Here is a 20800-nt window from a genome sequence, read left to right on the forward strand (position 1 = left end):
GCGCTCTTGATTTCTTTGCTGTCTCTCCAGTGCCAGCATTTTTTATTGTTTCCTTCCGCTAGCTTCAGACCAAGCTAGATCTTAGTGAGTGGCTGCGTGGTTGGATTGTAAGGAAGCAATACCTGCTTGATTACAGATACAAGCGGAAGTATTCCCGTGTGAAAGTCCGTGCCCACGAGCTAGCTTCTCTTTGTCTTTCAGCTCAAGCTCTTGGCCTCACAGAGGCTGTGAAGGTGCCGTATCCTGTGTTCGAATCCAACCCAGAATTTCTGTATGTGGAAGGGCTCCCTGAGGGGATCCCCTTCCGAAGCCCTACCTGGTTTGGGATTCCACGCCTTGAGAGGATTGTCCGTGGGAGCAATAAGATCAAGTTTGTTGTTAAAAAGTAAGTTGTCCTTTTCCCCACGGCCATTGGCCATGGTCCCAGCTAGGCCAGTGCCTCTGCAAGGGCCTCATCCTGGTCCTGACTTCCTGAGTTGGAGAGAGAAGTGACTGCCATCCATCCCTGTGCATTTCTGTCACAGCGCAGGTTCAGGACACCAAGCTTTGCTGACCCAGGGATTAAACCCAGGGCCACACAGGCCGCTGAAGTTCTAGCCCCTCACTGGGATTCGAGGCACTCACTGCTCCCCTGAACCCCCTCCAGCCAAAGCCCACGCTGTCTGCTGGTGGGAGGATTTGGTCTGGTGTTGATCTGCTATTTTAAAAGGTGCTATGGGAGCCAGAGAGACTAACAGACTTAGTCTCGTTTTTATTGTGGGGAAGACACTCGATGACAAAGGCGACTATTGTGAGAGAAAGCATTTAGCCAGGATCTTGCTTACGATTTCAGAGGCTTGGTCCATTGTCACCAAGGCTGGGAACACAGTGGCAGGCATGGTGGCAGGCATGGCGCTGGAGAAGTAGCTGATCCACACGCAGTGGGCCTAATACGGGCTTTTAAAACCCCAGTACCCACCTCTTCGTACCAGCAGTGTCGCTCCTTGGTGACCGAGCACTCCCTCTCTGTGTCAGTTCACACTCAGTCCCCGCTGAATCCTCGTGATACATGAGCTCGTTTTTCACACTGCCGTGTTCCACTCCCCGGCCCCATGGGCTTCTAGCCATAGCATAATGCAGAAATACAATTAGCCTGACTTCCAAGATCCCCATAGTCTGCAAGAGTCTCAACGCTATTTAAAATTCTTAAGTTCAGCATCTTCTGAGGCTCATGGCAACCCCTGTAAAATCAAGAACAGAGGAAGAACTTCCATGGCACAGGGTGTACACACCATTCCTCGGGACGAGGGGCAGAGTGAGGGAATACTGGAGCAAGGCAAGACTGAAACCCAGCATCTCCACGTCTGCTGTCCGAGCGAGCAGGCAAGCGAGCGCTCTTCAGGTCCCTAAGTCTTTGTAGCTTTGTGGCTGCAGCGCACCTCTCTCCCTTGGGCTGGTTCCACACTGGTTTGCAGCTTTTGACTGCTGGTGTCCAACCATGCTGGATCCCAACACCTTCATCCCCTCTGGGGCTCTGTACTGGGGTACCCCTGTCACACGACCACCTCTGCAGCTTTCCTTAGCCGTGGAGGGAGATCCCTCTCTTGTATCCTTGACTCTAAGGCTGCCAGGTTCTTCTTTAGTTCCTTTTTGCAGTTGGAGGTTAGCTGGTGGGGTCTTGCCCAGGGGTCCCACTCCCTTATTCCCCCTGGCATAGATGTTGTATCTCTGTGAGCACAGGACTTGGGTTCAGTGCATTTCCTGCTGACCCTTTCTCACCAAGCTGTACACTTTGTATTTCTCTCTGTCCAGCTTGCTCCTCTCCATTACAGATGGGCATAGAGGGTTACCAGTCACCACGGGCACCGCCAGTACTCGGTGGCTGGCAACCCCCTCTGCTTGCACCATTCATCCAAGACTCTGCAACTTAAGCTCAGGCAGATTTTTCAGACAAGGGCAAAAAATGACCACAGCACTATTCTTCCCCTCTGAAACTTCTTGAGCTGGACCCGCAGTTTACCTCACCCTAAGTCCTGTCTTCCATGCCCTCCTAGTGTGGCCCACTAAGCCCTAATTAAAGCATTCAGCTGCTTTTCTACTAGAGGTTACACTGTGCTAGCAAGCAGCATGGTCAGGCCTGTCACAGCAATACCCCACTCCTGGTACCAATGTGTTACTGTCCTTTCGCTATGAAGAGACACATGACCAAGACAATGCTGGTAATAGGAAGCATTTAATTGGGGGCTTGCTTTTAGTTTCAGAGGCATATTCCATTAGCAGCAGCAGCAGCAGCCTGGGGAGGAGCATGGCAGCAGACAGGGCAAGCATGATGCTGGAGAAGGAGCTGAGCTACATCCTGATCTGAAAGCAAGGAGAGAGACAGACAGACAGACACAGACTCTGTTCTTGGTGTGGGTTTTTGAAACAATGCCCCCCAGAGGCCACACCTACCCCCATAAGTACCTCTTAATCCTTCTCAAATAGGGCCACTTCTTGGTGCCGAGCATCCAAATAAATGAGCCTATGGTTGCCACTGTTATCAACTACTGCAGATGCTCGGGCTAGCATTGGCTGCTCTTCTAGAGGACCTGAGTTCAATTCTCAGGACCCACATGGCAGCTCACACCCATCTGTCTTCAGTCCTGGGGACCCAACACCCTCTTCTGACCTCCACGGACACCAGGCATGCACATGGTATATAGACAGACAAACGGATGTCATGGAAACCATGAATACACATGTGTGTTCATTGTTGAGAAGTGGTTCTGGCTGTGTGCTGTATGGAGAGTGACACACTGTATGCTCTCTCTAGGCCCGAGCTAGTTGTGTCCTACTTGCCTCCTGGGATGGCTAGCAAAATCAACACTAAAGGTAAGGGGCTGAGCCTCGCTCGGGGCATGAACACACCGAGTGCTTTTCCACTCTCCCATCTTGCCCTGAGTTGAGCTTGTTGCCACTGTGGCCTTTGTTTTATTTCTCGTCTTTCTTCCGTTTTCTTGTCACTTCATTGGACGCTGTTGTCCTGCTTTGTTTGTCGGTGCTCATGCGGAGGGTCATGCTGCCCGTTAATGCTTCCTTCCGCTCTCTTTTTAAAAAGAACGGAACTGGATGACTTAACGCTCTGCTTGTATAAAGTAGCCCTTTGTATCTTTCACAGCTTGCAAAGGTAACCTTGCAATTTGCCTTATAGCATTGCAGTCCCCGAAACGACCACGAAGCCCTGGGAGCAACTCCAAGGTCCCTGAAATCGAGGTCACTGTGGAAGGTGAGATGTTACAGTTGTCTGAACGAAGTAACGTGTGTGCACGTGAGGTCTTATGTCTGAAAAGCCCCTGTGGCGATGCTAAGTTTATGGATGTTTTGCTTTCTGATGCATGAGTATATTCGTGCTAGTGCATGCTCTTGTGCATGGTCGTGTTTCCAGTACCAAGGCTGTATTCTGGTACACGCACACGGTAACCTTGGTTTTCCTTTGAATTTTATCTAGGCCCCAACAACAACAGTCCTCAGACCTCTACCGTTCGAACTCCTACCCAGACCAACGGTTCAAACGTTCCCTTCAAGCCTCGAGGGAGAGAGTTTTCCTTTGGTAAATAGAGAATTAACACACCATGTCAGCGAGGCGTGGCTTTCCTTGGTAGAGTCAGTGTGTCTGAGGGTAAACGTGCAGCACGAGCCCTTGATGCCCTGGCTTTGTTCTGTGCCGTGGGCGAGTCTCTTCCTACAGGCCATGTGCAAGGGCACCGGAGTTAAACAGCTGAGTTGAATTACATGAGTATTGGAGGGGCAGGCAAAGCCACCGTATTAAAAACCTGTGTGTTTATTGTATAGAGACTTAGAGTAATCTGTGAAGCTGGTTCTGGGACACGGGACTAATAAGCAAGGAAGAGAGAAACAAAGGAAGGTGCAAAAGTTCAGAGCTTTTCAGCATCCGGCTTGGCTCTGAATTAATGACACGGACACCTGGGAGATTTATTATAACCTTCTGGGCACTAAGGTGTGTGGGTTTGGTCTGCTCCAATAACCTGTCTGTGCTGGCCTGCCAGCCACAGCCCAGCACAAGGCGTTACCTGCCATCGTAGTCTTTCTCTGGCACCTCCCTCTTTTGAGACCTCGCGGTGACTCTCTCCACCTGGGACCCCTGGCTAGGACAGGAAGTCCCTCCTCCTTCTCTCCTGCCCAGCTGTAGCTGTCCAGCCCTTCACTGACCAATCAGAGGATGACAGAGAACAGTGACTAATAAAATACCAAGTTAGGAAAGGCTTCGACAGTGATGACAGTGCCAGCCTGATGTCTGGGCACAGTGACGATCAGGAGAGGGTGGGGGAGGAGGGCGTGCTCAGCACCCCTGACATGTGTACTTACATGAAAGCCCTGTTCCACAGCCTCTGCCTCCAGCAAGCACACAAGGCCCTGACCTGCTCGTTTGTCCTGTGCTTTGTAAAGCTTCGAAAGCAGAGATAAGATGAGAGCAGGGGTGTTCCAGGCTCCTTTCACCTCAGCCCTCAGGGGGCAGAGGCAGGCCAAGCTCTGAGTTCGAGCCCAGCCTGGTCTTCAGAGTGAGTTCCAGGACAGCCAGGGCTACACAGAGAAGCCCTGTCTCAAGAAACCTAAACAAACAAACACATTAAATGAAACACTCGGTGAGAAATGCCAGCCCTCACCCTGGGAAAGCCTTGCTGACTGGCCTGTTGCTCTCCCACAGAGGCCTGGAACGCTAAGATCACAGACCTGAAGCAGAAAGTGGAGAATCTCTTCAATGAAAAGTGCGGTAGGTCTGCTTTGGAGAGCTATGGAGTAAGTTCCCTGATAGCAGCAATGTGAGTTTGACGTCTACACTGCGGCTTTGGAAATGTGTTGGTTTTGACCTTCCATTTCTGCCCATGTAACTGAGTATCAAGAATTCCCAGAACAGGGGTTGGGGATTTAGCTCAGTGGTAGAGCGCTTGCTAAGCAGGAAAAAAAAAAAGAATTCCCAGAACATTAAATTAAAATAAATGTTTTTTTTTTCTCTTTTTTTCGGAGCTGGGGACCAAATCCAGGGCCTTGCGCTTGCTAGGCAAACGCTCTACCACTGAGCTAAATCCCCAACCCCATGGTTTTTCAAATAAGCATGGTTTTGTAGCTGCAACAGAATGTTACAAATGCCTTTTCTAAGACGTGCTTCAGAACAAGAGTCGCCATGTGTTACAGGGGAAGCTCTTGGCCTTAAGCAGGCTGTGAAAGTACCGTTTGCGCTATTTGAGTCCTTCCCAGAGGACTTCTACGTAGAAGGCTTACCCGAGGGCGTGCCCTTCCGAAGACCATCCACTTTTGGCATTCCAAGGCTGGAGAAGATCCTCCGGAACAAGGCCAAGATAAAGTTCATCATTAAAAAGTAAGAACCTTAGCCGGGGAGGCCGTCTGTGGGCTGGGTCAGCAGGGTTGGCAATGTGGTAGCCTGAGTTGAAGTAGCTCTTCAAGGGACTGAGTTACTGTAGGGACAGAGAGACAGCCCAGTGGTCAAGAGTGCTTGCCGCACAACTTTGAGACCCTGAATTCTGATGCCAGCTCCCACATAATCTGGAGTAATCTTGAGCCTATAACCTTAGTGCTGGGGGCTGGACCAAGATGGAGGGATATCGGCACCTACTGCCCAGGGATGGGAATGTGAGCTGAAGGTTCCAGGAGAGATCCTGCCTGAAAGAGAGTAGTGGAGGACATGGTGCCCCCCCCCCCCCGCCTCTGTGCATGCACAGGCTTGTGCACCAGCACACGTGCAGACACCACAGCCTCTTATTTAGTTCATGATTATTTTGTGGAAAGTGTTGTTTCCACGCCTGCTCTTCACGCATATACCCAGGCGGCAGGCATATCTGTTTGCTGTTCCTGCGCTTGGCTCTCTACCAAGTCTCAGGACATGCTGCCACCTGGCAGGTCCAACAGCAGTAGACATCAATCAGTGTCATTGGTCCTCCTGGACATACTCCTCATGCACCAAGGTTTCTTCCCAGGGTTGCCTGTTGCAGAGCTGCAGGCCCCATCCTGCTGCATCTTCCCTGGGTACCTTGCTCTGGGTTAACCAGCCCATGCCTTTTTCTTCTTGCTTGTAGACCTGAGATGTTCGAGACGGCCATCAAAGAGAGCACCTCTTCCAAAAGCCCTCCGAGTGAGTGTCCTTTGAAAGCAGCACCCATGGTAGCCTACCTTTTGGGCAGTCATTAGTTCTGAAGCAGCTAACGCTGTGCACAGGGTTCGGCTACACACAAAGACACAACAGAACAGGAAGATGGGCGCACCAGTCAGTCTGCCATCTTTAGTGTCTTACTAGAAGAAAAGCAGTGTGCAAGTACCAGCCCCACTGGGCCAGACAGCAGCCAGATCGTGGCTGACGGCAACAAGCCAGCGTTGGGTCATCAGAGACATTTTTGACTGTTACGTGTTGTCTGAACCCTAACATTCAGTTTTGCTTTCAGGGAAGACGAACTCATCCCCCAGTGTCAATACGACAGCCTCAGGTGTGGAAGATCTTAACATCATTCAGGTGACAATCCCAGGTACACAGTTCTGCCTGTGCAGTCCTGTTTCTGGGCTGCTTCGGTGCTTTGGGACAGCTCACATTGTGGACCGTGTTGTCAGATTCACCTAAGCTTCCCTCTGTCAGTTTAGCACCCTCTGCTGGCTGCATTGGGCACACACGGTAAACAGTCACACGGGCAGGCAAGACGCCCAGGCCCAGACACATACAGAAATCTGTAAAGAAAAGGCAGATCGTTTTTAGTTTGGCCACCCACCATGCCTGCCTTAGAAGTTCTCCCTAGGAGACATGCGAGCTCATGCCCGTGTGTTCCCCCCCAACCCCTGTTTTCTAGATGACGACAACGAACGACTCTCCAAAGTCGAGAAGGCCAGGCAGCTTCGGGAGCAAGTCAACGACCTCTTCAGCCGAAAGTTTGGTGAGTTCATAAGTGGAGGGAGCTAGTGACGCAGAGCCAGCTTTGTGTCTCAGGTTGGCCTGAGGGTGACAGTCATGGCCCTGTGCTGTCTGTCTCTCTGCAGGTGAAGCTATTGGGATGGGCTTCCCCGTGAAGGTCCCCTACAGGAAAATCACCATCAACCCTGGCTGCGTGGTGGTCGATGGCATGCCCCCGGGGGTGTCCTTCAAAGCCCCCAGCTATCTGGAGATCAGCTCCATGAGAAGGATCTTAGATTCTGCTGAGTTTATCAAGTTCACTGTCATTAGGTGAGCATTTCCTGCTTAGTCATTAGAACAAGTCTGGAGGCCTCAAGGCTAAGTCATATCCCAGGGGCTGTGGAGACTGGTGGATGTCAGTTCCAGTTTGTGCAGGACTACACAGAGGAAACCCTGTCTGGACAAACCAACCCCTAACCCGCTGTGCACTGTACATACCACATACTACATGCGATTAATTACAAATAACCGATACCACATTGTGTATGACACGAGTTAACAACAGGACAGGAGGCATTGTCACTAGGGCGTTGTCTCATGGGCACCGTGTGTGTCTCCTCCAGGGTTACTGAGTAGGCCGTGAGTGGCTAGATTAACACGATAAGCGAATGTCATGTAAAGCAGAAGCATCCGTGATACAATCTGTTTTTCTCTCTAGACCATTCCCAGGACTGGTGATTAATAACCGTGAGTATCCACGCAGCTTTGCTTTTTTGTCTTTTTTCTGGGGATCTGGGAGGGCATGTGAGTGTCTGTGGGTGTGGTGCAGGCGCAGCCTACGAGATAACACATCGGTCATCCATTGTGTCACCCGTCCCCAGTGCCCTGCCTGCCTGTGACACTGGCTGTGTTGTTTGCCCCTTCCCTCGTCCTCACTTAGTCGGACTTGTTAACTGGGGGTGGGCTGAGACGGTTCTAAAGGCTCGCTCACTCTAGGGGGAACTTGGAAAGCTACTTCCTGCCTGGCTTAGTAAGCCATTTGGCCGCTGTTATCCTGAACTCCATGCATCAGAGTTCAGGGGACTGTAGGGCACAAACGTGCCAGGCGCAAAGGAGGAAACCCAGTTCCAGTGCTTGGGAGGCGGAAGCAGGAGGATCAGGCTGGAGTCCGCTGTGTGGAGAGTCTGAGGCCAGCCTGGGCCACATGGGACCCTATCCCCACAAAGACGGGGGCAGAAGCTGGTGGCTCCACTGGCAAAGCCGACTTCCATCCCCAGGCTCACGTACAGGAGGGAGGAGAGGCCCAGGCCCAGGGCTGCCCTCTGGCCTCACATGCACGCTGTGGCACGTGTGCTCACACAAACTTCATACACACACAGTGATTTTTTTTGTTGAATTTTCCTTGCAAACTTCAGTTCATCTGTCTTTCTTTTAAAAGACAGCTCTTACGTATCACTGTGGCTGGCCTGGAACTCAGAGAGATCCCCCTGCCTCTGCCTCCTGAGTCTCACAGCATGACCAGCTCTCCTGTTCTGTGTGTGGTTTTAATTTCTGAAGGGCAGTCTGGTGCGAGCCACTGCTTGTGGGCTCCTGTCTCAGCCTCACTCTTGGCCTTGTGCAGGCCTCTGGCTTCAGTGTGTGCTGGCTGCTGCGAAAGTCATGATTTTGGTGGCATCTAGCCAGGACCATTGGTGTCCCTTCCTTCTTTTTCTTTCCCCTTTTTTATTTATTCATTTGTATGTGGGGTCCTGGGGTCATTTCCCGGTCAGTGGTTAGACGACAACTTGTGTACTCACTTCTCTCCTTCCGTTGTGTGGGGCCGGCCCAGTGACTGAGCTGTCTGTCAGGTTCGCAGGCAGTCACCTTTACCTGCTAAGTCCGTCTCTCTTCCACTCTTACACTAGAGGCACAGAATCAAAACTCAGCCTGGTCAGACGTCACAGCCATCTAAACTGTCTGTCCCCTTTCGTTACAGAGCTGGTTGATCAGAATGAGTCTGAAGGCCCTGTGATACAAGGTGAGGAGAGCGCAGTGGGGGTACATACTGCTTACATGGTTGCCCCAGTCCCCCGAGGCTCATGCTGTACCTGCGTACCGTCAGAGCACACACTCAGTTTTACAGGGTGGCAATTGTAAGCCACACCCTGTGTAAACCCATGATCCCAGGTTATCCATGACGTCATGGCGCTCAAGGCCGTGACATCTGCCAGTGTAAGTGTGTGCTTAGGCAGGGGTATGTGTGCACACGCATGTGGAGGCCAGAAGCTGACAGGCTTGGGCTGGAGAGATGGCTCAGTGGTTAAGAACATTGCCCACTCTTCCAGAGGTCCTGAGTTCAAATCCCAGCAACCACATGGCAGCTTAGAACTAACTGTCTTCTGACTCTGTCTCCAGGGGCTACCTAAGGCATCAGACACATGCACGGTACAGACACACACGCAGACAAAATAACCAAATAATTACAATAAAAAGGAAGTTGTCAGGCTGTTTCTGTCCTTGGGTGTTCTTCCTCTTCCTCCTCCTCTCCTTCAAGTCTCTTTAAACAGTAACCTTTGAAAACGGGTCAAATGACACTTGATGTGTTTCTCTTTAGAATCAGCTGAGGCAAGCCAGTTGGAAGTTCCAGCAACAGAAGGTAAGGGCGGTGCTGTTCCTACTCTCATGCTCTGTGTCTTAGTTTCTTAGTGAGTTGATTGGGTTTAATATATATATTAATATATACATATTAATATATATAATATATATCATATATATGATATATATATGTGGGTGTTTTGCCTGCTTATATGTGTATGTAGTACCCAAGGAAGCCAGAAGAGGGCATCAGACACCCCCTCTGAAGTAAGAGTTACAGATGGTGAGAGTTGAACTCGGGTCCCATGGAAGAGCAACCAGTGCTCTTAACTGCTGAGCCATCTCTCCAGCCCCACACTGATAAGATTTCTTCCATGAACACTGTGACAGGCTTCCTCTCTGTTCTCCCTGTGTGGCTCTGGCTAAATTCTCGGTCCCTGTACCTTAGACAGGACAGGACCGTAAATACAAAACAATATGGAATCTGTTACTTGGAAATGAAGTCATGAGCTGGATGTGGCTCAACAGAGAACCCTTGGCAAGCATTTGTAAGGCCCAGGATTCCATAACAAAATCACATTATGCAGAAGCCTCGTCGGAGGGTTTCAGGCAGATCTTAGGTTCACATGGCTGGCCTTACTGGCAAGCAGGTTTGCACCAGCAGTTAACCCCCTGTTACCCCTTTGCTTCTTCTGTAGAAATCAAAGAGACAGATGGGAGCTCACAGATCAAGCAGGAGCCAGACCCCACGTGGTAGACCGTGGCTCTCCAGGGTAAGAGCCTTGCCCCAGCTGCCCTTCGTCCATGCAAGCCAATGTGTAGACAGCCCTCTGCTCTAGCTGTGAGATGGGAGGCCACCCTCGGGACAGGTGGCCCAGGGGTTTCTCTCACTCAGAGATGTGTCTGAGTCAAGTGAGGTGGCGGGGCAGGTGGGTGTCTTGTGAGTTCCAGGCCAGCCAGGCTCCGTGGTCAGACCCTGTCTCAGGGTGGGGTAGGGTAGTCTTCCTTGAAAGAGACATGCTTGTTTTGAGCCTGCGTCCCAAGGTTGCCTCCTCTCTGACCTCCTTAGGCCAGTCACAAGCCCAGCCCCATCAGCTGCTGCCTTGCACAGTGTGACCCAGCCCCAGCCTGCCTTCTGCCATGGTGGGCTGTGCCTTACCCTGTCAGATCACAGGCTCAGGCTTTCCCGTCTTTCACAACTTCGTCAGGGCTTCTACTTCTATCAGATGGCTACAGAGTGTGTGACAGGAGGTGGTCAGGCCCCGTCATGTGACTCACCCCTGCCTGCTTGTCTGTTTCTCTGCAGTTCGGCTCCCGGCGTGAGTGGTGGAGAAGAGCTTTCGGACCCGCTCCGGCCAGCTCTGTAATATACTTGTATAACAGAAATACCTTCTATACAAACCTTCTTTTCTACTTTTAGATAGAAATGTCTACTTTCTCAGCAGTTCTGTGAATTGAACTACATAGCGTGATGAGATGCGCGTGCCTGGCTGGCTTGGGAATGCACTAGAAGGATTTTGCAGCAGTGCTGGAAGGAGGCGGGGATGGCAGGGACGACTCTTAGGGTTTCTCATGCATCGGGCAGAGCCTTGGGCTGAGGGGCGTATCCCCGTCAGTGAGCTATTCCTCCAGAGCATCTTGGCTTCCGCAGGGAAGGAAACCCCTGTGCTAGTCAGTGCGTTAGTTTTTCTATTGAAAACCAGTTCCGTGATCTTGCACTCAGCTCCCCCTCCTGCCCAGGGGAGGGCTGCTGTCTGTGTATGTGACTAAGCCTCCTCCCGAGTTCCATTATGAGTCCTCTGTCCTCACTGTCATTCAAAGCAAAGCCGGCCAGTGAGCAGCCAGTGCGTCCGAGTGCAACTGGAGAGGCTGACCTCGGAGTCTCTCTCGAGGTTACTTTGCAGCAAGTAAATTTCTGGGCATATCCAGAAGGTCAGAGGCCAGTGGTCAGGTGTGCATGCTTGAGCAGCTGGATGACTCAACCCTCCCTAACCACCAGGACCTGCAGTGACCTGGGGTGCTCTGGGTGGAGTCAGGCTGGCCTTGTGTCTGCCTGGTTGGTTGTCTCTAACCACCTGTCTGGCCTCGGTGCCAGGGTGGGGAGTGGGGTACCTTGGTGTCCTCGCCCTCTGTGGGGCTCCACGTGGGAGCTCGCAGACGATGCCACTGTATAAGGCAGCAGCTCTCAGCAGTTAGAGGGTGTGAGGGCACCGCTCTCAGTAGCGTCACCACGATGTTCACCATGGGAAATTATATCACACGGTAGCAGAAATAGGCATTTTATGTGTTCCTTATATTTTACCTCAGATTGTAGATATAGGGTAATAAATAAAATCCATCCATGCCTTTCACACGCAAACTCCTTCTTTTCACGCTGTCTTCGTGAGCACCTGGGGAGGTGGGTGTGGGCTGGTGGGGTTCGCCACGCTTCTGGTGTTTCTGAAGAAACCACTGGTTTGTCGAGCGGGAGCTGTGCCCAGCCCTCACACATGTTGGAGATGAGGAGAACTCTGAGGCCAGAGCCACCCCACCGGGGAGCCCTCAAGTCCCTGCTGGAGGATGTGGAAGATGATGCCCGTTGAGGGTGGCCGGGGACATGAGGGGCAAGTGTGCTGGCTCCCCTGCCCCTCATGGGACCTTATACACCGTACAGCCCGTTTCCTGGTCAGCCGCCATGGGAGCATGAGGCCTAAGAGAGCCAGTCAGCGGACAGAGTCCTCCCTTACCCGAGATCCGTCCTTCAGAATGCTCTTAGGCCTCAACAGTCAGTATTCAGTGACGGCACAGAGGCCCTCGAGGTGCTGCTCACCCAGGGCAGCCAGGAAGCAGAAGGAGAAACAAGAGGAGCTAATGTTGCTTTCAGGGGCCACACCCTCTTAGCATCCATCTTCTTCTCACCAAACTCCCCCCCTCCCCCCAGCTTCTGGCATCTTCCATTGGTACCAGGGCCAAGATGAAGCTTTCATTCTGTGGGCCTTTGGAGACGTTACCCTCACCACAGCAGGGAGTAGAACTGCCCTGGGTCAGACATGGCTTATTTACAGGTGGGTGACGTAACGGCTGCCTGCCCTAGGTAGGCTGGTAGGTGACAGCGGAGTGGAAAGGGTCATAGCCACCCGTAAAGTTGTCGTGGCTGGGATGTGACAGTGACTGTGACTGACTGTGTCAGTAGGGTGCTCGCCTAGATGCACAGGAACCTGAGTTCTGTGCCACTGCTACAGAAGCCAGGGCTGGGGTGCAGCAGGGGCGGGGCTGGGTAGCCAGGAGTGCTGGGGCTTTCTCTGCTAAGTTCAAGACCAGTCCTGGCTGGATTTGACCCAGTCTCAGTAGGCAGATACAGGAGGATTGCTGTCAGTTGGAGGCCAGCGGAGCGGGACTACAACACTCATGGCCCAATAGACCCTCTACCGCTGCCCAGTGACCCTGCCTCTAGCCAAGTGCGCTGACACCTAGTAGGTGGTCTCCTCACCTGCCCCACCTACCCTTGTATCTTGTGGTCTGGTTTTGAGGAAGGCCCAGTGCAGAAAGCTCAGCTGACACAATGCCGATTGGTAAGGCGTTTCCTGTCGCAGAGGGAACAAAAATGAGCCTTGTACTTATCACCTTCCTCTTGGCTGTGTCCAGGCTGCTCCTACTGAGAGAGGGGCAGGGCCTGCTTGTAGACGCTTCAGTGTCTCCAGCCAGGAGATTTACTATGTAATGCCAGCCAACTGAAACTGCCCCTGAAAATTGTGGTTATTCTCTCCAGGTAAAGAAAGGGCTCCGTAGAGACCGGCGGGGTAGAGCCAAGCTTGGAAGAGCAGGCCGGTGATCCCAGTACTCACAAGAGTGGAGGCGGGAGACCAAGGCCCAGCTGTGTCTGCAAAACAACAAAAACAACAAAAGCTCAGGCAGTGTGCTCTCAAAAGGGCAAGCTGGAAGCCAGCTCATGCCTCTCGGGAGACAGTGGCACAAAAACTCAGGAGTTCGAGGTCATCTTCAGCTACTAGTGAGTCCAGGGCTAGTCCGGGTTGCAGGAGACTCTGTCTCAAAAAAACCAGTGATAAGAAAGACACTTGAGCTGAGTACAGTTGTAGAGGCCTGTAATGCCAGCCCTCTGAGAGCAGGGACAAGGTCAAGTGGCCTGCACTCAGAACCACAGGATTTCAGAACCTTGATCCTGGTGAATTTACGGAGCCCACTTCAGTAGCGGCTTCTGTCCTTTGGGGACAGCCTGGTGGGTCCCCGTATGCAGTATGAGAAGGTATAGCCCACTTCCTGATCCACACCCTTCCTAGTCACCTTGTGTAGCCCAGTCTGTAAGGGACCCGCCCTCCCACCAGCTCTTGGTGTCTCAGCTGCCGTCCCTGGCCATCTGTCTACAGTTCTTTCTGAAAGAGTGACCACAAGATGGAGAGACTTGGGGAGCAGGCTTAGGTTGGGGGAGTAGGGCTCAGCCAGCCTAAGAACTTAAACTCTGCACCCCCAACCATTGCTTCCAGAAAGTTTGTTTTTTAATGTGTATGGGCTTTATGAATTGTGGACATCTGCATGCCTACCAAAGCCAGTTCTGTCAAGTTCTAACAAGGTGGAACAGGATTTTTTTAAAAGAGATTTATTTATTTATTTATTTATTTATTTATTTATTTATTATCTATAAGTACACTGCGCTGTCTTCAGACACACCAGAAGAGGGCATCGGATCTCATTACAGAGCACCATCTCACCGTCAACTGTAAAAGTGTGTTGGGACACCTTTCTTTCCTTGTCACCCCATGAGCTCCTGGGACATGATCTGCTCTCTCCCTGCTGGTCACCAGGCAGGGCTGCTAGTCACGTACTCTAGGATGGTAACATTTTGAAAGGCCTGGTTTGTGGTGCTGGGAATTGAACCCAGGTCCTCTGGAAGAGCAGTTAGTGCTCTTACCCATGGAGCCATCTCCAGCTCTTTCCACCCACTTCCTTACCTCTCAAGTCTCATTTCCTGCCAGACGTGGGGGCCAGGCCAGCACACCTGCCCCACTCCATTAGTTTAAGACCGAGGACTGAGTTCTGTGCCTAGGACCCACGTGGGAGAGAACTGACTCCCACATGTTTTCCTCTGACTTCTACACTGGCTTATGTGTGCCTTGCTACCCGCCCTCCCCAATAAATGGAGAGAGAAAGCGAGAGCGCTGTTGGCTGGGGATGTGACTCGGTGTTTAGAATGCTTGCAGAGCATACACAGAACCCTGGGTTCCAGTACCACAACCCAGGCATGGTGAGACCTCGCCTTTCAAAATGTTACCACCCTAGAGTACGTAACTAGCAGCTCTGCCTGGTGGCCAACAGGGAGAGAGCAGATCTTGTCACAGTAGCTCATGGGGTGACAAGGAAAGCAAGGTGTCCCAACACCCTTTACAGTTGACGGTGAGATGCAGCTCAGTGGGTAGAGTGCCTGCCCAGCACTTTTGTTTGCCCACAAACAAAGCAATCTCAGCCTTAGGCCAGCTTGGGAACACAAAATACACACACACACACACACACACACACACACACACACACACACACACACACACGGTCTGTCTTAGATCTGTTCTATATGTAATATTTAGGAAGATAGGGCCCAGAGAGGCTTATTCACTTGGCCCAGGGCACACAGTGTCAATAGAACCTGCTGGTGGTGAATGTCTTTAATACCTGCACCCAGGAGACAGGGGCAGGCAGATCTTTGAGTTGCAAGGCTTCCTGATCTACAGGAGTTCCAGGACAGCCAGGGCTATACAGGAAAACCCTGTCTCATAACAGCAACCCCGACGCCTCCCTCTCTACTACTTGCCCAATTTCTGGCCAACATTTGCCAGGCCTTATTTCCAACTCCTAAGAGCCCATAAAGTGGGCAAAATGGCTGAGCCATTTTATAGATAAGGAAACTAACTGGCCCAGAGCGTGAGCAAGATTGCTGAGAGACATGCTGGATGAGAGTCTGAGTGCCCAGGTAATCCTGTGAATCAGGCTGCAGGGCACAGTGCCCACAGCCAGGCTCTATTTAAAACCCAAATATGGAATGTGGGGGGGGGCCTGAGAAGGGAGCCCCCAATGTTGGATCTGAGGAGTATCCTGAGTTGGATTTTCTGCAACTGCTGGATGTTCTGAGGCCTCACACTTCTCCCCTGGCAGAACCCATCCCATCCCATGTTGCTAATAAAGTCTCCCAAGTCTCAAAGGCTAAAAAGTGGCGTTTCCATGAGCCTGCTCACCTCACAGCCTCGCTCAACAGAACCCAACCATTGAACCATGTTTATCTTCCTGGGGGTTCTGGGAAATCCAAAGATTGCTGGTCACTCATTAAGAAGCAGCAAGAGGCTGGGCAGGGAACGGGTAGTATGGGGGAAGAAGACTTTTAATCCCAGCACTTGGGAGGCAGAGGCCAGCCTGGTCTACAGAACAAGATCCAGGACAACCAGGGCTACATAAAGGAACCCTGTGGAGGATGGAGGAGAGAGTGGAGGAGGAGGGGGGGAGGGGGAGGAGGAGGAGGAGAACTGAAGAAGCAGCAGCAGGAATTTTACATTAAATGTGCCAAGGCAGGTTTGTTTCGATCTGAGGAAGCCCCAAGTTCCTTCCAATAGAAGGTCCCTGAGGCCACTTCACTGTCCTCATCTCCTGACAGCAAGCTACTTTTTAGGGTGTGTCCCTGTCTAGACTGGGGGATTTCCTGGTTAAGGAAAAGACCAGCCTGGCCTCTGGTCTGAGGAAAGCCAAGTGTGGCTGAGGGCAGAGTGGTAGACAGGTCAATGTCCTACGGCCAGAGCAGGAAGGCCTGACGCCTCTGCCTGGCATGGCCTTGGGTTTGTGCCCCCATTCACTCGTTTGTTCAATCATTCATTCACATCACCCCAAGGCCAGTAATTAAAGGATATGGGCCTGAGAGGTTGGGAAGATGGCTCAGTACTTAGGAGAGCTGGCTGAGTTCAGTTCCCAGCACCCACCTGTGGCTCCAGGTTCAAGGAACCTGTTGTCCCCTTTTCACCTCCATGGTCGCTAGCACACCGGTGGTGTACATTCATACACACATGCACATGAGTAAAAATAAATCATTATTAATAAACAATATGGCTGGGCAGTGGTGGTGGAACCTTTAATCCCAACACTTGGGAGGCAAAGGCAGGCAGCTCCAGCCCCAGGGGACTCAATGCCCTCCCTGGCCTCTGAAGGCACCAGGTGTGCACATGGTGGACAAACACCCCGGAAGTCACATGCTCATACACCAAAATCTTTATAACAGCCAAGGCGTTATAATGCAAAGTGAGTCTTGATGGATATTCTTTGATACATGTCACAATAAAGTTAAAACATTCTGTCTCCCCAAAACATCTTTTATCCATGGCTTCCTTTGTTTGCTTGTCCTCTGTAATTTGGGAGAGGCAGGAAGTTTTTAAAGCCCTTTTATCCCCCCACCGTGTGTGCGCCTATGAAGTCAGAAGAGGGTATCTACATGGGTGTCTGCAAGAACAGCATGCCCTCCAACGCTGAGCTGTCTCAGGAGGAGTTTTGAACCTAGGACCTGGTACATGCCCTAGCACATGCTTCTCAACCAAGCTACACTCACTATCCTCACTTCACTTAAAAAAAAAAAAAAAAAGATGGCTGGGAGATGGCTCAGTGGGGCAAGGCACTGACTCCAGGTCCCACATGGTGGAAGGAAAGATCGGACTCCTGATCCTGGCGCACAGAACAACTCCCCACAACCCCTGCCAAATAAATAAATACAATATCAAAAGTGTAAAAGGCCGAAAGGGTACACACTTGTTAATCCCAGCACTCGGGAAGGCAGAAGGATCTGGAGTTCAAGTTGGAAGACATGGGACCATTTCTAAAGACCAAAAGGTAAAGTAGTACACAGGTATTGAAAATAAACCGTTTGCCATGACAAAAGAGAGAGAATGTAAGGAAAACTGGCCCTGTTTACAGAGGTAATCAATCACAAGGTGAAACACTTAAAAAAAAAAAATCACGTGTTGCCTCTTTCTCAAGGGAGCGGGAGATAAAGGAGAGGGTGAGGTCTCAGGAGGGCGGGGGAGGAGGAAGGTGGCTGTGTGTGGGGCTCGGGCCACCAGACAGGCCCACTGTCTGCAGTTACGCAAGTGCCCACAAGACAAGAAGGAAGTGCCGGGGGCTGATGGTGAGCCTGCCCAAGACACCCTAGGAACTTTCCACAGCCCAAACAGCAAGCCTGGTGTTTTTGCTGGACTTTCCAGACCGCGCCGTTAGAGACTGAGATGAGTAGCATTTGAGAACCAGCCATTGGGCTATCGCTAGTCTCAGCCCCTTACTGTCGTAGAACTCACCGAGGGCTGGGTGTATCCACACAGGTTCCCCGCACCACCACCCCAAATCTGGAGACCTAGAGAGCAAGATTGAGCGTTCTGGGCTAGCCTGAATGGTCCCAAAATGACAAGAACGATCAGTGATATAGCTTGGGGGGCTCAGAGGTAAAGGGCCTGTAATTTTGGAGTCTCTAGACTGTACCATAACCTGGCCCCACCCACTTTCTCTGAGTCCTAGACAGAGTCATTGCAAGTAGGCACAGCATTGGCCGGCCAGGTTGTAGACAGAAGTCTTGAGACCTGTGTGACCCTGGTGACCTGGTAGCTTCTGAGCCACCCACTGTGAAATAGGAGAGAGGCCACAGGTACTGCCTTTTCCTCCCACCCACACCTCTGCCACTATTTTTTTTTTTTCCTAAACAGGTTTCTCTTGTAGCCCTGGCTGTCCTGGAACTCACTCTGTAGACCAGGCTAGACTCTAACTCAGACGCTTCCTCAGCCTCCTGAGTGCTGGGGTCAAAGGCGTGCGCCACCACCGCCTGGATCAGCCCTGACACTTTTTAAAACTGTGTCACTCATTCTATATCTCTGGCTGGCCTGGAACTCATATGTACCTGATGTACTCTGCCCAGCTGCTTCCCTGTCTTCATAATCAGTCCCCCCTGCTGAATGTCACCACTTCCAACCCAGCACGAAGGACCCAGGCTTACTCCTCTCAGGAAATCCTAGTCAGTTCAGGGCGAGGCTCTACAAGCAAGAGGCCTGCTGACTGTGGCTTTTTGTCTCTCCTTCGCCACACTGTTGGTGACATTAGAGTCTAGCTCTTCCATTGCAGGGATTAAAGACACTTGCCACCATGGTAGGCTCCCAAGTTCCCTTCCAGGCTGAGGAGAAGTCAAACTCTGAAGGATTAGTACATGGTCAGATGCTGTCTTACCTATGTGGGTGCAGACGTCATCTCTGCCGAGTCACCTTGGTTTCTGAGACGGTGTCTGTTACTGACTTAAAACCTACCTGGGGGTTGGGGATTTAGCTCAGTGGTAGAGCGCTTGCCCAGCAAGCGCAAGACCCTGGGTTCGGTCCCCAGCTCAAAAAACAAACAAACAAACAAACAAACAAACAAACAAAAAAAAAAAAACACCTTATCTGGAGGCTAGGCTGGCTGGCCAGTGAGTCCCAGAGAGCCCCTGACTCTGTTTTCCTAGTGCTAGGATTAAGAGCACAGAAGCCAGGCAGCGGTGGCCCAGGCCTTTAATTCCAGCACTGGGGAGATAGAGGCAGGTGGACCTCTGAGTTGGAGGCAGCCTGGTCTAAGAGTGAGTTCCAGGAGCATCCACCAGGCTAAGGGGAGGGTTCTGTGGCTGGGAGTGCTTATTTCTCTTGCAGAGGGATCTGACTTCAGTACTGAACACCAATGTCTGCTGGTTCACCACTGCCTGTAACTGCATCTACATGCCTCTGATCTCCACAGGGACCAGCCCTCACACACACACACACACACGCTCACACACACACACAGACACCACACACCACACACACCACACCACACACACCACACACACACACACACATACACACACCCCACACCATACACACCCCACACCATACACAGACCACACCACCCATACACACCACACACCACACACACACACACACACCCCACACCCCACACCATACATACACACATACCACACACACACAACACACACACACATACCATACCACCCGCACACCACACACACATACACACACACCCCACACCATACACACACACCACACACACCGTACACACACACATACCCCACAACACACACACCACACCATATACCACACACACACACCACCCACACCATACACACACACATACCACAAACACACCACACACACACACCACACCACCCACACACACACCACCACACACACACACCACATACACACACACACCACATACACACACACCCCACACCATACACACACACACATACCACACACACACACCACACACATACACACCCCACACCATACACACACACACATACCACACACACACACACACACACCACACACACACACCCCACACCATACATACACACATACCACACACACACACCACACACACACATACCACACCACCCGCACACCACACACACATACACACACACCCCACACCATACACACACACCACACACAGACACACACACCACCCAACCACACACACACACATACATACACACACACCGCACACCACCCACACCACACACACACACATACACACACACCCCACACCACACACACACACCACACACACAGACACACACACCACACACATCACACACACACACACATACACACACACCGAACACCACACACACAGACACACCACACACACAACACACATACCATACCACATACCACACACCACCCACACCCCACAACACACACATACCACACCACACCACACACACACACCACCACACCACCCACACACCATACCACACACACCACATACATGACCCCCCCGCACACACACAGGATTTTGAGCTTTTCTTTAATGTGGGTCCTAGGGATAGGCTCAGACTTGTATGCCAAGGACTTTATCAGCTGAGCCATGGCCCCAGTCCTGTAGTACTTCTAAAGATAATCTCATGTATTCTCAAACTCCCTATATAGCTAAAGCTGGCCTTGAACTCCTGATACTCCGCCTCCCTACCACTGGAATCACAGGCTTTTCTAAAAAATATTTATTATTTTACTAATATGAGTACACTAACAGACATTAGAGAGCATCGGATCCTATTGCAGATGGTCGTGAGCCACCATGTGGGTGATGAGATTTGAACTCAGAACTTCTAGAAGAGCAGTCAGTGCTCTTAACTGCTGAGTCATCCCTCCAGCCCCAAGTTTGCTGTTCTGTGTGAGGTTATTCAGACGCCTCAAGGAGAGACTTAGTGGGCATGAGGTGGGGAGATACAGATACGGAAAATGGAACACGGGAAAGGAAGGACAGGGCTGGTGCCAAGGCCCTGGAATGGGAGCGGTTGGGGTGGCTCAGAACTGTAGAGAGGCC

At 51.5% G+C, this 20800-nt stretch overlaps 1 protein-coding gene across 50 annotated transcripts in view; it reads left to right on the forward strand.

The window, feature by feature from the left end:
* Positions 1-11804, forward strand: part of Gtf2i (general transcription factor II I) — a 75353-nt gene extending 63549 nt beyond the window's left edge. For 47 of the 50 annotated variants that reach the window (XM_087578654.1, XM_087578665.1, XM_087578661.1 and 44 more), the window contains 15 exons: positions 202-385; positions 2792-2850; positions 3170-3244; positions 3467-3568; positions 4685-4750; positions 5173-5356; positions 6072-6127; positions 6435-6515; positions 6831-6914; positions 7018-7201; positions 7590-7618; positions 8847-8888; positions 9465-9506; positions 10144-10218; positions 10752-11796. In XM_087578654.1, the coding sequence (XP_087434780.1) occupies positions 202-385; positions 2792-2850; positions 3170-3244; positions 3467-3568; positions 4685-4750; positions 5173-5356; positions 6072-6127; positions 6435-6515; positions 6831-6914; positions 7018-7201; positions 7590-7618; positions 8847-8888; positions 9465-9506; positions 10144-10202 (1247 nt within the window). In that variant the 3' untranslated portion in view covers positions 10203-10218; positions 10752-11796. 50 annotated transcript variants of the gene reach the window in all.
* Positions 11805-20800: the final 8996 nt, after the last annotated feature.

This window comes from Rattus norvegicus, chromosome 12 (genome assembly GCF_021556685.1).
Source record: "Rattus norvegicus strain SHRSP/BbbUtx chromosome 12, alternate assembly SHRSP_T2T, whole genome shotgun sequence".
Lineage (NCBI taxonomy): Eukaryota > Metazoa > Chordata > Mammalia > Rodentia > Muridae > Rattus > Rattus norvegicus.